Genomic DNA, 17,378 nt, shown 5'->3' on the forward strand with positions numbered 1-17,378 from the left:
TTCAGTGTGAAGTTAAATTTGGAAAAGAACTCCGTCCATCCTAGGTGCTTGGCACCTAATTTTCACAGGGTGCATAACGGTTCTAAATTTTTATGATCAGTCCAAATTTCAAATGGCACCTTCGCCCCCTCCAGCCAATGTCTCCAAGTGCATAAAGCCAGTTTGACTGCAGAAGCTTCTTTGTCCCACACCGACCAGTGCCATTGGCCTCAGAGAATTTTTTTTTGATACATAGGCACAGGGGTGTAGCTTCCCCTCCTCATCTGCCTGTAAGATGGCTCCTCCCATGGCCACGTCACTAGCATCTACCTGTACCATGAACTTCCCATTTTCATCAGGGTGATGCAGGACTGGCTCTGAAGTGAATAAAGTCTTTAGTTGCTCAAATGCCTCTTGGCACTCTTTAGTCCAATTTAATTTAGCACTGGGCTTCACTTTTTGTTTACCCTTGGTTTTCATTAAGTCAGTTAAGGGTAAGGGAATTTGAGCAAAGTTTTTTATGAATGGTTTATGGAAGTTGGCAAACCCCAGGAACGATTGCAATTGTCTCCTGGTTTGGGGGGGTTCCCACCCCACCACTGCTTTAATTTTCACAGGGTCCATTTTTAGCCCTTGCTATGATATTCTGTATCCCAGGAAAATCAAATTGTTCCTTATGGAATTCACATTTCGATAATTTCACTGGCAGATAATTGTCCCAGATAGTCTTTAGTACCTGACATACTAGTTTTACATGGGACTCATAATCTTGTGAATAAATCAACACGTCATCAAGATAAACAACCATGCCCTTATACAAATGTTTGTGTAGTACTTCATTAATTAGATTCATAAACACCCCCGGAGCCCCTTGTAATCCGAAAGGCATGACTTTGTATTCAAATTGACCCAAAGGGGTGTTAAAAGCTGTTTTCCATTTGTCCCCCTCCTTTATTCTCACGCGGAAGTAAGTGTCTCATAAATCCAGTTTCGAAAAAATGTTCGCTTGAGACACCACTCCCAGCAAGTCTCTAATCAAGGGAATAGGGAAAGCATTGGACATTGACACAGCATTAATCCCCCTATAATCAGTACAAAGCCTTAGCCCCCAGGGCTGGATCAAGGGGGGCAGGGGGGGTAGTCTGCCCCCGGCACCGCCAAAAAGGAGGCACCGGGCGCAGCCGCCAGCCACCGGGAGCGTGCCAGTGGCAGCGCGGGCGGCCTCATGGCTGCCTACGCCATTTGTCTGCCCAGCAGGACACGGAGCACGCAGCAAGCTGGCTGACCCCTCAGCCGGGCAGGTGAATGGCACAGAGAGCTGGGAGGCCACCCCACGCTACTCGCCTGCCCCACTGAGGGAGCAGCCAGCTTGCTGCGCGCTCTCTGTCCTGCTGGGCAAGCGAGTGGCACGGAGGGCTGCAAGGCCGCCCACGCCATTCGCCTGCCCCGCAGGACAGGGAGCGTGTGGCAAGCTGGCCGCCCCCTCAGCGGGGCAGGTGAGTGGTGCGGGGCAGCCTCCCAGCTCTCTGTGCCATTCACCTGCCCAGCTGAGGGATCAGCCAGCTTGCTGCGTGCTCCCTGTCCTGCTGGGCAGGCGAATGGCGCGGGCAGCCACTCAGCCGCCCATGCTGCCACCGGCACACTCCCAGTGGCTGGCAGCTGCGCCCGGCGCCCCCTTTTTGGCGGTGCCAGGGGCAGACTACCCCCCTGCCCCCCTCGATCCGGCCCTGGGGGCTAAGGCTTTGTACTGATTATAGGGGGATTAATGCTGTGTCAATGTCCAATGCTTTCCCTATCCCCTTGATTAGAGACATAGAAAGATAAACTTATCTGTGGCTCTCAAGAAGGATACATTTCGAGCCAGTTTCAGCTAACAGTCAAGGACAGTGGCTCAGCAGAGCGAGAAAGTGAAAGTAAACATTTGCAAGATAACCTGCTGGCACTGCAGCAATAAAGAACTTCCCACACTCGCAGAGCCCATATACATTCATGGCAGATATGCAGGAGGCATATATGACACAGTCTATTGGCTAAACGAAATTCAACTGCAGAACATGTGCTGTACATTCCTGAAGTGTGTACATTACTGCCTTACCTCGAGAGAATTCTGATAGATGCACCATCGAAGTGGGAAGTGGCTCAAGGACGTATTATCTCTCTTTTTCATCTCCCATCCCACTGTTGTTGGAGAAATGCATATGAAATTCAGCGCTGAAATGGGGGGAGGGTTGTATGTAATTGTATTTTAGGTAGCTTATTGTATGATTCTATCTTGCAGATGTCTGTGTTCTCTCCTTCCTAATGCTTCATTGCCTCCTGAACCCCTGTGTGTTGCTGGTCCGTTCTGAGCTGAGCTGCAAAAGTTACTGTGCTTGATTTTCTCCTAGCCAAAAGTGGGGAGTGAGGTGATGAGTGTACACTCTGCCCATTGCTTCCAAGACCTGCACTGCCAGTGGCCTGAGCCGAGCCCTTGTAATGCTGGAAATCCTTGCTCCCAACCCTGATACATAGGAGGAAGCGATGGCCATGAGCCTTTGGTTGCCTACAAATTTACACTGTCACTGACCTGATCTGAGTGGGCTCAACTTGCTCCCAACTGGCAATGGGGTGAGAGGAGGTGACAGGCACAGCCAGCCAGGCCTAAGACAAACTCGGTCCAAGCTGAGTCTTGCTTTTCTTAACACTTCCCTAGCTTGAGGACTACCTGGACTAAGTATATTGCTGTTGAGACTTTGCATCTACTTAGTAGTAATAAATTAGGGACTCAATAAAGTTACTTTGGGGGTAATGGCATATAAAACAAATTATTAAAGCCTGCAAAAAATAGGCATCTTTTCTGTGTCTTACATTGCTGCCAGTTACTTTAAATATGCATTTTCAGGCACTCTAGTCAAACAACTGTATAATGCAATGCTTTTCAAAGTCATCTTAAAAAATGCATTATCCGGTGTGCTTATTATGGAACACATTACATTTGCTTTGTTTAATCAGATAGTATTACAGTGTAGTGGCATGTTAATTATGTGGAATTATAGTGTACTGTTTTAAAAAAACATATAGGAAGGGCCTAGAAGTGACACTACATTTTCATTATTTGTTTTATAGCTCAAGATATTAGCGATAAAGATTGAAACATCCCCATGAAGGTTGTATTATTATCCATTGGGTATACATATTTTAGGGGATCAGTGAAACTGAATTGGATCTCTATTTAGATTATTTTTTTCTCATTAAACTTTGTTGTTGGGATGAGAATTTCACTGATACTAATCCCAGAAACTGTGCATTCATTAATAATGTCTCTAAAAATAATCCATATTAAATTTGTAGCCACAGTAAATATGAACTAATTATATTTCTTCTCTCATGTAGACTAAACCTGTTGGTAATTAGAAGCAAAAGGGTTAAGCATCTTCTAAAGAGTATATTTGATGGTGCTTTTGCAATACGTTGCAAGGTAATGGTTTCTGCTGCTTTAACCATTACCTTGACTACTAAACGTTGTGCACAATGACATGCTGCTCTATATGCTTTTAAAAAAATGGTATCCTTTTATTTCCTTTGGTGCAGGCAAAAACCAAAAAGACCAAAGACAAAAAGGAGAGAAGTCATTTTCTAAATGAGATTAAGACTCTGAGGAAAGAGCTGAAGGAGCGAGAAGAAATTGCGATGTCTGAAATCCTGACACAGGCCAATGTTGTTCTTGCAACAAACACAGGTTAGAGGAATGTTTCTGTCTTTACCTTTAAGGTCTGTTAAATCAAATTATAGGCAGCTACAGATTAAGGCTACTCTATTCTCCACTGCATTACTGTGCTTCATCTGGAACTAAAAAGATTGCACAATGCATCTTTGAATTGAGTCTCAGCCCAATAGCTGTAACTGTGAGCAATACTCAGAATTGCATCTAGCTAGATAGTTTGTCTTTCCCTTCTGGCCCTGTAGTTGTGTTCCCTGATTGGATGGCTTGTGTAAGCAATCAATACTGGGTGAATGTGAACAACCTATATAGCTGTACCATCATATTTTTACAAGTCATCGCTTACTTCTATATACCACCTAATATGGAGAGTGAATGGTGCATTATTTTTAGAACTAATCAAGATCCTGGACCAGCAAACTGTGAATTGCTTGCATATTTTAGGTATATAATTATGTGGTTCATTGGATCAAAACTGCTGCTGTTTGCTTTGGGAGTCATTGGTGCTCCACAAAGTATGTTTGCTAAATATTTGAATCATTGAAGATGGAGGTGGGGGAATACAATGTGCTCTCGTTTGCTGCTGATGCCTTGGTCAATACCAGTCTTTCTCTCTCTCAGTGGTACCTTCAGAGGCCCATGTGTATGTGTGATCCATTTGCTGATCAGGACACTAAAGCACAACTTTTGTCAAAATTTTTGGTAGCCCGGTCACACTTAATGTCTAGTTGTGTTAGTCTATGGATAGCATCCTGAGCAAGGCTACTGGTGACCTGGATAGAAGATAGCATCTTTGTGGCAAGGTAAATATCTAGGACAAATTTTCCCTGGACAAATTTACACTATTACAGGAGCTCTCGGTTTCTTTGTCACAGTGTTATTTCAACTGCATAGCCTAAATTACAGAGTTCTGCTTTGCAGAGTGATTGGCCCTCTGCAGCGTTTAAGAAACACAGCATCCTACATCAAAGGGAGGTATCATTCTGCCAATCCGCAATGCATTCTTCCTTCAGATAAGTTGGTCTGCCCTTGTTGTGTTTGGATCCTCAGCCAAAAGGTCTGGCAGGTGTATGTCTTTGTGTATAAATGAAGCAAAAGGCCATGGTTATTCTAGTGATGAACATGGCTGTCAGCTTTGTGTGAGATCTCATCATCTGCCTTGCCTTACTATTAAAGCAGCCTTATTATTAAAGCATATGAGTGTGAATGCAAGAAGCTAATAAGAAATATTTATTTTTTATCATTAAAATATTTAGATCTGACCTTTCTAAAAAACTATGTTATCTAAAGCCGTATCTCTGGGTAAAATTACTTGGAAAGTAATGTGGAGTAATTGTTTGTAAGGAAATCTTATGAATCCCTCAATTTTGGGATATGTAGATTGATGAAGATATGGTCTATGTTTTCACTGATGAGTCCTTGAGCAAAGATTTACCCACATGTAGAGCATACCCATTTTTGCCCTAGCCTCTGAGGTGTCTTGGCAGCACTTGTAATTACACAGCCTCCTAGTAATGCTGTATGGGCCAGAGGCATATCACATCCCACTGTCCCCGCCTACACTCAGAGGGTACAAGAGAGACTGCTAAACTAATGCTATATTTCTGTTTATATTCAATGGAGCAACAGAAGCTAAGCTTGATCCTGTTACAAACAGATGAGGGAATCACTTCTGATAGTACATCCAAAGCAATGACTGCAGGTTCTGGAATCTTCTTTGTGTGTAGAAAGGGGTTTGTTGGTGTCTCTATCATTCTTCTTGTTCTGGTAGGAAAAAGAACTCAGGAAAAATGCAATAAAACCTTACTTTGAGAATAATGCACTATACTTTTGTCAAATCCCAGTGGTAGGAATACTAATATGAATTTGTATGGAAGATACAAAATGGCAGCCCTTATCTGTGCATCTGTTTCTATATGAAAATAAATTGGTCCTGATGTTGAAGAATGGCACATAGGCAGGAACACTCTAATCTGCTTCTGGTAGCAATATTATTTACAGGACTTTTGGCAGCAGAGTAGTATGCCAAGCAACCATGGCGGTCTTTACCATACCTACTTCTGAGAGGTAAACCTGAATAATAAGATTTCAAGTGGCCTGTAATCTGGCCCACAGAAATATTGGTACTTGCATCTTAATCTTAATTTTGGTTTTCTTTGCCCTCAGGCAGTAATGGTATGTTTCGATGGACAGAACCTTCGTCTGTATATTTTGCTTTCTCTTTTGTGTTAGATATGTTGTCTCAGCTTTCTATAATTGCAAAAAAAGTGTGAACTGCTGTTCCATTTTACCTCTTTATAAGATGTGTGACAAGTTTAATTGGAAATCAGGCATGAACAAGTCTTTAGTACCTTGAAGGCTTTGCAGTATTGCTTTTGCAATGTGCTTTTTTTTTTTTCCTTTTCAAGACCCCAGGCCCCAGAACTCACCAGGGGCCGTCATTTGCAAGCTGCGCTGATGAGGTGTGGGGCAGAGCCACTGCCATGCCCTTGTGGGCCATGTGGGAGCCAAATGTTTGAACTGCCCCAGCCAGCCAATCAACAGCAAGCTGGCCAGGTGCAAGGGGTGGGCACTGCCACCGGACCTGTAAAGCACAGGCTTCACTCAGGTCCACCAGCAAGGCATATAATGGAGAGCTGGCCAGCTTTTACCTGCCATTGGTGCTGATCAGCAGCCAGGGCAGGCAGCAGCTCCTGACCAGCATGCAGCAAGTGGACCTGTGCAGGGGTGGTAAGACCTTCAGATGGCACTGGAGCAGTGAGCAGTAGCAGCAGCAGCCATGGCAGAGCTGTAAGAGGTGCTACACTGAAACAAAAAGAAGCATGCCCAGAGACAATGCCAGAGAAATAAACTCCGTGAATTATGAAAACAAAGACGTTTAATTATACAGTGTCTCCGTGAAACATAACACTACATAACACTGAAATTACACATAGGGAGAGAAACAACAATAACTCAATCCAATTGTGAATAATTAAAGTTCTTTAAAGTTCTAATGAAATGCTGAGTAGTGGCGAAAGTAACCAGCTGCAGGCAATTAAGCTGTGAAGTCCTTGGATCGATATGACGAGGTAAGATGGTAGCGCTGTTAAGAAGGAAGAAAACAGCACTGGAAAATGGAGGGGCAACGAGCGTAAGCCGGCCAAATTCCTCTTCTCTTGTTTCAAACCAAGATGATCCTTCTTCAGGCCACAATATCTATAAATTGATATTACACAATGATATCACAGCGCCACAATCTGAAATAACCCTAGCAAAACATTGGTTACTTACATCACATAATCAAACGATCTGACTTATTCTCAGTATCAAGAGTCCATATGCTCCAAGGTGAGAGTTGGACATCGCCCTACCCAATTTATGCATTAATAATTGATTAATTGATTGACCCGCCAGAGCCAGAAACGAAAGTATCAGCAAATTAAAGGTACAATCACATAATTACAACCATATATTGCACTCTTTCATAAGACAGATAATTGTATAATTTCATTATACAAACAAGTAATAAATATTACAGAGTTTATAAATACATTACAAAGATATCTATATATTGCACAGTTAAATATTACACATCCGTTCCAACTTGTCTATAGAACATAGCTTAGAAATACCAGCCCAGCTAATTAAACAGGGGAAGAGGAGGGAGGAAAAAAGGACCTGAAGGGAATAAAAATACATTTATAGGAAGGAGGAAAAATCTGTGTCGTGATTGAAGCCATGTGGGATCATGGTTTGGAGTCTGAAAATCCACTTGATCTCAGCCTGTAGAAGGAACCGGTTTGCAAAACCCGGTTTGGATATGACCTCAAGAACTGAGAACGCAAAGGACTTTTCATTATGGTGCTGCCTCTTAAAGTGTGTTGTTTCGGTGTGGTAGCAAAATACCCCCCCCCCTTTTTGGTTGCGTTACGGTTTTTGCCTGGGTAGTATGACAGACTACAGAGACACCTTTGCCTTTTCCCTCACTGAAAGGGAGAGGATTTTGTCCATTGTTCCTTCCTTGTCGGACAGTCGGGGTGGTGCTCCCACCCAGGATTGGGATCTTTTTACTGAACATTTAATGAAGCATACTAAGTTGACCTTACACGCTGCCTCACTTATCGAGTACAGTAAAGAAAATATTATCCCCAGGGGGCTCCGGATGCATAAGCCCCCTGAGATGTACAAAGATGATGAGACGTTCAAAAAGAGATGGGCTTCGATTCTAAATAAATGGTTGTTTGATTTAATGTTGTTATTAATCGAGTGCATAGCCCAAGAGAAGGATGAAGTGGGGGTGGAGGTTGAGAAATTGGAAAAGGAATTACAGTCTCACTACAGTGAAGAGGAATTTAAGAACAGATCAAATGAGGTCAATAGATTGATAAAAGATTGTGAACTGAGATTGAAAGATTTAAAGATGAAGAAGCTTAGTAGAGATAGATTATAGAGATAGTAGAGATAGATTATTCGAGTGGAAATATCTACAGTTGGAAGGAGCCTTCTTCCAAGAAAAGGGTTACATGGGCGGCATCAACTTCTGGGGGTCTAGATTTTGATACCACAGACCCCTCGGATACAGAGCAGTTTGGGGATGAAAGGGGACATACTCTTAGAAATCGAACTGTTCCCACCCAACAACCCAGATGCTCTTTTTTGGCGAGGGGCCGCCTTTCCCGCAGGGGGAGATACAAGACATAGTTTTTAATCTGTCTTCTCGTGAACTTTCCCCTGTTGAACGTCATGTTTTGAATAAAGGCTTAGGCTGTGTACCAACCTCGCAATATAGTGCCCTTAATACTTGTATAGATTTGTTCAAACTCTTTAGACAACTGAAATTAAAGAAATACTTCGGAAATACAGGTTTGGCTCCTTCGTATGGGTTGAAGAATAGGTCCACTTTTACCCCTCAGGTTTCTGATATTCAACTAGAAACCTTTGAGAAATTTGTTCTCAAAGAGGTGGAAGGGTTGGAGAGACAAGATTGTCATCTGTGGCATAATATGACTAGACAGGAGTTAGCAATCTTACGTTCCTTACAGCGGGATACAGACACAATGATCAAACCTGCTGATAAAGGGGGAGGCATTGTCCTGCTCGACAGAGCAGATTACCAGAAGGAGATCTTGTGGCAACTGGCGGATAGAGAGTTTTACCGCCCTATAGATCATGATCACACACAAGAAGTTAGAAAGGTGGTAAAAATAGTGGTTGATAATGCTCTAAGTAATAACTATATAAGCCAGTCTTTACATCGGGCTTTACTCATCCCTGACCCTAGAGTTCCCGTTTTTTACTGCCTACCCAAGATCCACAAGTCTTTGTCTTCTCTCCCCGGGAGACCTATCATTTCAGCTTGCAGCTCCCTTCTTGAGCCATTGGCTCTTTAGCTTGACCACTTGCTACAACCGTTTGTCACAAAGGTTAGATCTTTCATTAAGGATACCACCGATTTCATTCATTTAGTTGAAGATATGGATGTTCCACAGGGAGCTGTATTACTTACCATGGACGTCCAATCTTTATATACCTCTATTCCCCATTTGGATGCTAGGACTGTAATATAAAGGGTATTGGACCAGCGCACACATAAATTTCCTCCTACTAGCTTCCTATTGGACCTGTTAGATCTTATCATGGAAAGGAATTACTTCAGATTTGATTCCCAATTTTTTTATCAGATTAGGGTAGTCGCCATGGGTTTCCCAGCGGCTCCCAGCATCGCGGTGCTGTATATGGCTAATCTAGAGGAGCAATTTATCTACAATGCGATTGCTAATCCGTTTCACACTGAGATTGTTTGTTTTTGGAGGTATATAGATGACATCTTTTGCATTTTGCGCACTCCCAATAAGATAGCAGACTTTATGAAATGGATTAATGGAATTGATTCTAACATCCAGTTCACACACCAAAGCAGCTCGGAGAGTATACCGTTTCTCGATGTCATTGTATTTAAACAGGCAGCTTGCGGTTTGGGGGTGAAACCCTATCGGAAACCCACCGATAGGGCTGCTTACCTTGAATATACTTCCCACCACTGATCTGTTTTAAAGAAAAACATTCCAGTGGGTCAATTTTTGCGCGCTAGGAGAAATGCGACTTTTTGGCAGGATTATTGCAAGGAGGTGGCTTGTATGAGTACAGCCTTCAGGGCGCGTGGTTATCCTTCCTGGGTAATTGCTCAAGCCAGAAGGAAATCCGATAACACCTCCCGGTCTCAACTCTTGAGTTATTGCTCCCGGGATGCCCAAATAGAATCACCTGGGCACTGGACTATTCTCCCCTTTCTGGGGCCATATCGAATATTATCAAGAAAAACTGGCACATATTAGTAGACCTACCAGGATGCGACAATTTACCGCAAATCGGCTACCGCCTTACTAAGAGTCTTAAAGATCTTTTGGTCCACTCAGATTTTAAGAGTAGGACCGATGGGACTGGCTTACCACAGGGGCATCACCCCTGTGGTCGTTGCAGTGTCTGCTCATTGAGCATCGATTTGACATGCATTACACATCCTGTTACTGGCAAAAAGTTATACTCCAAATTTTTTTCCACCTGCAACACTTCTAATGTCATCTACCTCCTTAAGTGTGATTGTAACCAACTTTATGTTGGTTGCACCACACGTCCTTTGAGACAACGGATTCAGGAACACATCTCTAGAATTAAAACTCAGAACGTAGACACACCTCTTTACGAGCACTTTAAGAGGCAGCACCATAATGAAAGGTCCTTTGCGTTCTCAGTTCTTGAGGTCATATCCAAACCGGGTTTTGCAAACCGGTTCCTTCTACAGGCTGAGATCAGGTGGATTTTCAGACTCCAAACCATGATCCCACATGGCTTCAATCACGACACAGATTTTTCCTCCTTCCTATAAATGTATTTTTATTCCCTTCAGGTCCTTTTTTCCTCCCTCCTCTTCCCCTGTTTAATTAGCTGGGCTGGTATTTCTAAGCTATGTTCTATAGACAAGTTGGAACGGATGTGTAATATTTAACTGTGCAATATATAGATATCTTTGTAATGTATTTATAAACTCTGTAATATTTATTACTTGTTTGTATAATGAAATTATACAATTATCTGTCTTATGAAAGAGTGCAATATATGGTTGTAATTATGTGATTGTACCTTTAATTTGCTGATACTTTCGTTTCTGGCTCTGGCGGGTCAATCAATTAATCAATTATTAATGCATAAATTGGGTAGGGCGATGTCCGACTCTCACCTTGGAGCATATGGACTCTTGATACTGAGAATAAGTCAGACCGTTTGATTATGTGATGTAAGTAACCAATGTTTTGCTAGGGTTATTTCAGATTGTGGCGCTGTGATATCATTGTGTAATATCAATTTATAGATATTGTGGCCTGAAGAAGGATCATCTTGGTTTGAAACAAGAGAAGAGGAATTTGGCCGGCTTACGCTCGTTGCCCCTCCATTTTCCAGCGCTGTTTTCTTCCTTCTTAACAGCGCTACCATCTTACCTCGTCATATCGATCCAAGGACTTCACAGCTTAATTGCCTGCAGCTGGTTACTTTCGCCACTACTCAGCATTTCATTAGAACTTTAAAGAACTTTAATTATTCACAATTGGATTGAGTTATTGTTGTTTCTCTCCCTATGTGTAATTTCAGTGTTATGTAGTGTTATGTTTCACGGAGACACTGTATAATTAAACGTCTTTGTTTTCATAATTCACGGAGTTTATTTCTCTGGCATTGTCTCTGGGCATGCTTCTTTTTGTTTCAGTGTAGCATTTGGTGTGGTAGCAAAATACCCCCCCCCTTTTTTGGTTGCGTTAGAGCTGTAAGAGGTGGCAGCAGCAGCAATGTGTCTGGCCACGGGCCAGGATGCATGGCCATAGTGGGTGCCCCAGCGGAGGGTCTTTATATTGTGCTTGCAGGCCACCACATTCAGCAGCAGCTTCATTACTCTCCCGGCACCCACCCACTTATTGCAAACAATCGCACGGCACACTCTGTCCAAGGAAGGGAAGAACAGGTTCCCAGGTTCCTGCTGGGGCAGTCAAAAGTGAAGGTGGTGGGCATGCCTCCCAAGAGGATGACTGGGCCAGGTTCCCACAGTGGGGCCTGAACCCTGGAATGGCCTGCAAGGGACAGGGAAGGGGGGCAGCCTCAACGGGATAGCAGGTCCTCCAGGCCTGGAGCGGCAACCAGGCCTCCAGCACACAGCAAGCAGGGGAAAGGCCAACCTAGGCAATCACAGAGGAAGGCAGGCAAGTGAGATCCTGGCCTGGCACCTGTCCAACTACCTGGTGAACATCTTGCTGGCATGGGCCCTTGCAGGGTGGGGGGGAGGCCATCGAATATTCCATTCCATAAGCATGTTTTGTACAATGCCAGGACTCATTGGGATCTTATTAACCACAAGCTTTGGTTGTCACTGATGAGTCTGCACAAGAAGGGCAGGTCCAACCCTCCAAAGGCTGGGAGGTGGGGCAGCTGGTGGAAGTGGAGGCACCTGTTGGGACTACAACCAGGGCAGGTACCAATGCAAGGTCGACCACAGCTGTGATGGCTCTCTTGGCCCTCACCACTCATGCCCCAGGAGCGACAGGGGCCATCCCCTTTCAGGGGACTCAACCCTCCACTAATGGCGCCCGCAAGGAGGGAGGGTCCACTAGCGCCGCAGCTCAGCCCAGGGAAAATAGCTGCCAGTTTGGGACTGGCACTTATGCGCATTCGGAGGGAGACCCTTCGCCCCCCCCGGACACCTATCAAACCAAACAGGCAGCTGGCTACCAATGGGAAGGGTTCACTAGTGGCTTCTGCATCTCCTTCATGGGCCCGCAGGTGGCCACAACCTCAGGGAACCTCATGGAATTGCTGGTGGTTTTGGCTGTGAAAATCTCCAAGGAACTGGTAGCCAGGCGAATAGCAGGCCCCTTCCCCTCCCTGCCTCTTCCAAACCTGCAGGTTTCTCCCCTGGGGGTGGTCCCTAAGAAAGCCCCAGGGGGAGTACTGCCTTATCCATCACCTCTCCTGTCCTCAGGCTTGTCCGCTAATGACCCCATTCCTCCTGAATTCTGCTGTGTCCAGTATGCATCATGCCGTATGCCTGGTCAGGGCTCGTGGCACGGGGGCCTTTATGGCCAAATGTGATGTGTAGTCAACCTTCAGCTGCTGCCAGTACACCCTGATGACTTTTGACTACTGGGCTTTAAATTTGACAGCTGCTGGTATGTTGACAAGGCCATGCCCATGGAATGCTCTGTAGCCTGTGGAGCCTTTGGGACTTTCAGCACATTCTTAGAAAGGGCTATGAAGGGTCGAACGGGGTGCCCTCAAATCACTCACTGTCTTGATGACATAGTGGGGTCACCAGGTGGCACGGCATGTGCTGCCACCTGACAGGCTTCCAGGCCTGGCAGGCAAGGTAAGTGTCCCACTGGCCCAGGAAAAAAATGAGGGCCCTGCCACCTGCCTGACATATTTGAGTATTCTCTGGTGGGTTGCTCCTGCAGAGGTCCATCCGCTCCCATCCAAAATGCACCCTCAAGGAGCTACAGTCCTTGGTCGGGCATTTGAACTTTGCCTGCTGGGCAATCTACCCAGAGAGAGCTTTCAGCACTTGCCTGGACAGTGCCATGTCCTGGGCCACCTCTCTACATCATCACATCTGGGTCACTAAAGGCATGAGGGAAGATCTCAAGGTCTAGTCATCATTCCTTAGTAGGTACAATAGTGTTTCCTTCTGGCAGGACACCTGGTACACCAGTTCCTAGTTGCAAGTGCACTTTAGTACTGCTAGGAGTGGGGGCCTTGGCCTGCAGGACTGTTGGTGCACTCAGAGGTGGCCAGACCACTGGGCTCGGTCCAGCCTCCTGCACTACCTCACTTTCCTTGAGCTCTTCCCAGTTCTCATGGCTGTCATCATTTGATGGGAGCAGTTTAGGGATAAGCGGGTCCGTTTCTGTTGCACTAACCAGGCAGTAGTCAAGGTCTTTAATAGGCAGTCCTCATGCTCTGAGTGGGTTATGTGCCTCATGCACCAGTTCTTCTTGGCCTGCTTGCATGCTTACATTTCGTTTTCAACAAAATAAGTAGCGGGAACAGATAACAGCATCACAGGTGCATTGTCACAGTTCGAGACGGTGAGGTTCTTCACTTTGGCTCTGGAAGCCCATCAATAACATAATTCATTTATATACCACCCTTTAGGACAACTTAATGCCCATTTCAGAATGGTTTACAAAGTATGTTGTTATCCTCATGACAGTCACCCTGTGAAGTGGGTGGGGCTGAGAGAGCTCCAGGAAGCTGTGACTGACCTAAGGTTACCCAGCTTGCTTTAAGCGGAGGAGTGGGGAATCAAACCTGCTTCTACAGATTAGAGTCCTGCTGCTCCTAACCACTACACCAAACTGGCTCTCAAGACCCAGACCCATTCCCAGAGGAGATGTGGGAGCTTGGGAACGTACAATAATTCTGGGAGTACTTGCATTGGTGGCACCCTTTACTCTGCAGACCTACCAGCGAGCCCTAGCCAGCTTCCTGGCCAGCTTCTGTGCATAATGGGGAACCCACTGCCTTGCCAGTGGCAGGGACCATGGTACTGCATTATGTGGCCTCTCTGTAGGAGCGGGGCTTCACCCTCAGGACCATAAGTGGCCATCTCATTTTTTTAGCAAAGCTTAAGGTTTCCCTGACACAAGCGATTTCTTTGCTGCCCAGCAAGCCCTTGAAGGCTGGAAAAGGAGCACCCCACGCCATGCTGACCTCCATCATCCTATTGTTAGGGAAATTTTTCTCTGAGTACTCTGCCTTCAAATTATATTCCCCTAACAGCCAATGACTTTTCACAAATGAAGATACCAAAGACAGTGATCTTCAAAGGGATATGGGTTATTTCTTATATTGACAAAACCCATGACACATTGGTAAAAATGTGTAAAGACCAGTTCCGTTGAGGGGCTTTTATACTCTTCAGCTCTAATGGTTTACAGAATAATTGCTATTTGTTTACAGAATAAAAGATCAACGGCTAATATGAATAATTCTTCAGCAGCACATTCCTCCAGGAGACATGGCACCCAGCAAGTCTAAGAGACGGGACAAATCAGATATTGTAGTATAAACATATTTAAATATTTGGAGCCATACTTTTGTTATGGTTATAAAACCTTTCTGGGAGATTGCTTTTCCCAAGGCTAGTACTCTGAGCACAAAGTGAAAACAAGAGAAATTGTTGATAATGGAAGAGAACATTCTCTCCTCAATGTAGGGTCAAAGTAACAGGCAGTCTAAGCTGCTTGATGTGTGAGAAGGAATTTGCCTACCAGACAAACTTTGCCTGCTGTGTAAGTTTTCTGGCTTCAATTGTGCTCACATAGTTTTTGTAGGTGAGAGGTCCTAAAAAAAATCCTTAACACCTACCACCCATTCCGTCCTTTCCAAAGTAATAGGGCAGCTCCCCAGCACTTGCTGGTCAGCCTTTGAGACCGTGTTGTTTGAGGCCATCTTTTATGGGGCATTTGGGGTGGGGGAGCTGGTGGCCAGGTCTTACCAGGATAAGTCCAAGCACGCCCTAGAGCTCAGGGACATGTCTGTTCATGGTCCTAGGGCTTGCATCGTTCTCAGGCACTCCCAAGACCAATCAGAGCGGACAGGAAGCAAGCATCTCCTTGCAGGAATCCAGGTCTCCCCCTTACCCAGTCCATGCACTGGAAGCATACATGTTAGCCCATCTACCAGATAAAGGCCCTCTCTTGGTTTGGTCAGATGGCTCCCCTCGGAGTTCATCAGTGTCCTGCAGTCTGCACTGGCAACTGTGGGTCTGCCAACCAGAGAGTTTGGGTCCTATTCCTTCCGGATTGGGGCAGCCACAGTAGCCACAGAGATCAACCCCCCCCCCACACACACACATTCGGGGTGTGGGCAGATGATGGTTCAATGTTTGCAAGTCCCACATTCGGCTCAGGCTTTTAATCCTCCCTCTTTTAAGTTCAGGGCAGTGTAAATGGGTATGGATCTTTGGGCACAGCATTATACACTGGGTGGTACGCTACGCAGAGGGTTCTAGTTTGGACCTAGACCTGGGACTTCAGGATGCTATCTTCTTGAAGTAGTTCAACATGCAGGGGATGCATTGGGACTCATTACTTCTTTCTTCGGTTTGCGGAGTGGTGGGGCCTCGGGATACAGTTGTGATTCAGCTTGGAGAGAACAACTTGGGTGGATGGTCTAGACTTGACTTGTCACAGGCAATATTGGCGAACCTGGGAGACATTGTTGGGATGGTCAGGAGCAGCGCCAGGGTTTTTGGCGCCCGCAGCCAGCAGGCGGGCTGGGCGCACGCACGCACGCACGCCAGCCTGTGTGATGATGCCATGTGTGATGTCATCACAGGTGCGCGCGTGTGCAAGCTGGGCCGATTGCTGTGGCTGGGACAGCGCGTGGGTGGCCTCCCAGTTCTCCCGCTCGGTTTCCCTGCGCCACCCCAGACGCCTGCCCGCGGCTGCTGCGTCCGGCCGGGGGCGTGTGCTGGTGGCGGCGGCAGCACAGGGCGGGAGGGCTGGGAGGCTGCAGCTCCATGGCGCACACTCCTGCCCCCAGCGCCTCCTCCAGCACCCCCTCCAGCGCCCCGTGCCCTGAGGCAACTGCTTACCTGGCCTCAATGGGCACGCCGGCCCTGGAGACGGTTTCCAGGACTGAGCATTCTGTTGTTGGACTTGCTCGAGCATTGCTCGTTTCGTGGGGCTTCTTCCTCTGGGAAGATCAATCTGGCAAGGAAGAAAGTGGCCTAAGTGGTACGTTGATTTGTTGAGGCAACTGGGGGCCTGCTTATTCATTACCTGGACATCTCCTTTCAGCTGTAGGCCTTGTTCCGTCCTGATGGGGTACACCTGTCCATCTGGGAACAGGACATTTGGCTGTAGGACAGATTGAGGAGATAGTTCTAGGAGCTTTGGCAGGATCTGTTTTGGGGCTCTTCTGGCAGTTTTGGCATTGGGCATGGATCCTTCGGGGGGGGGGAACAACCTGCATGCTCTGTTTCCCCCATGGGAAAACAGAGCATGGGGAATCTCCTTAAGGGATCTTGGGGCGTGGCACAGCGAGGATAAGCTCAGCTTGGGAGTTGTCAGGAAACCATGCAGAGGTTTACACCCATGTGGAATCATACTTACTGTCATCCCATAGTGCCCTCCCTCAGCCAGCAGGGGGTCATCAGCTGGCAGGAGGGCCAGCTGATGCTTGGATTCATGCCCTATGCTATGCCAGTTCTCCTTCTGCTGTAACCAATAAAGTTGTGGCCTTTTTTCTCCAGCCTCTGTGCCTTTGCCTTGCCCCCATCCCTCGACCTCATGCTGGCCCTGCAAATTATGTTCCACTTGAAACAATTACCCAGTTGATACAATTGCAGATAGAGATCATTTTGGCCTCTTTTGTTCTACAGAGTCAGTATAAATTGACCTATTTCTGTCACTTTGTTGTCAAGTTCAACAGAAGGAGAACCTATGTACATCAGCCCTGAGGAATATAAATGATTGTTAGTTTACTAAGTTCAATACATTAGGATTCCACTAGAATGGCTGGGATGGAATAACATGTAGTTGCATAATTTTTAATTCAGATTTACTTTACCCAGAGCTTTGCATGACATCAAAACCCAAGTCAAAAATACTATGACAGGTAAATCATATCTAGCTTTATATATAAAGTAAAAGGACTATTTTGAGATAAA

At 45.7% G+C, this 17,378-nt stretch overlaps 1 protein-coding gene across 1 annotated transcript in view; it reads left to right on the forward strand.

Moving 5' to 3' along the window:
* The window catches only part of IGHMBP2 (immunoglobulin mu DNA binding protein 2), a 140,100-nt gene that overhangs the window by 49,361 nt on the left and 73,361 nt on the right, over positions 1–17,378 (forward strand). The window contains exon 7 of the mRNA XM_054970107.1: positions 3,550–3,697. Coding sequence (XP_054826082.1) covers positions 3,550–3,697 — 148 coding nt within the window. The remainder of the gene's footprint in view (positions 1–3,549; positions 3,698–17,378) is intronic.

The sequence above is a fragment of the Eublepharis macularius genome, chromosome 2 (assembly GCF_028583425.1).
Source record: "Eublepharis macularius isolate TG4126 chromosome 2, MPM_Emac_v1.0, whole genome shotgun sequence".
Lineage (NCBI taxonomy): Eukaryota > Metazoa > Chordata > Lepidosauria > Squamata > Eublepharidae > Eublepharis > Eublepharis macularius.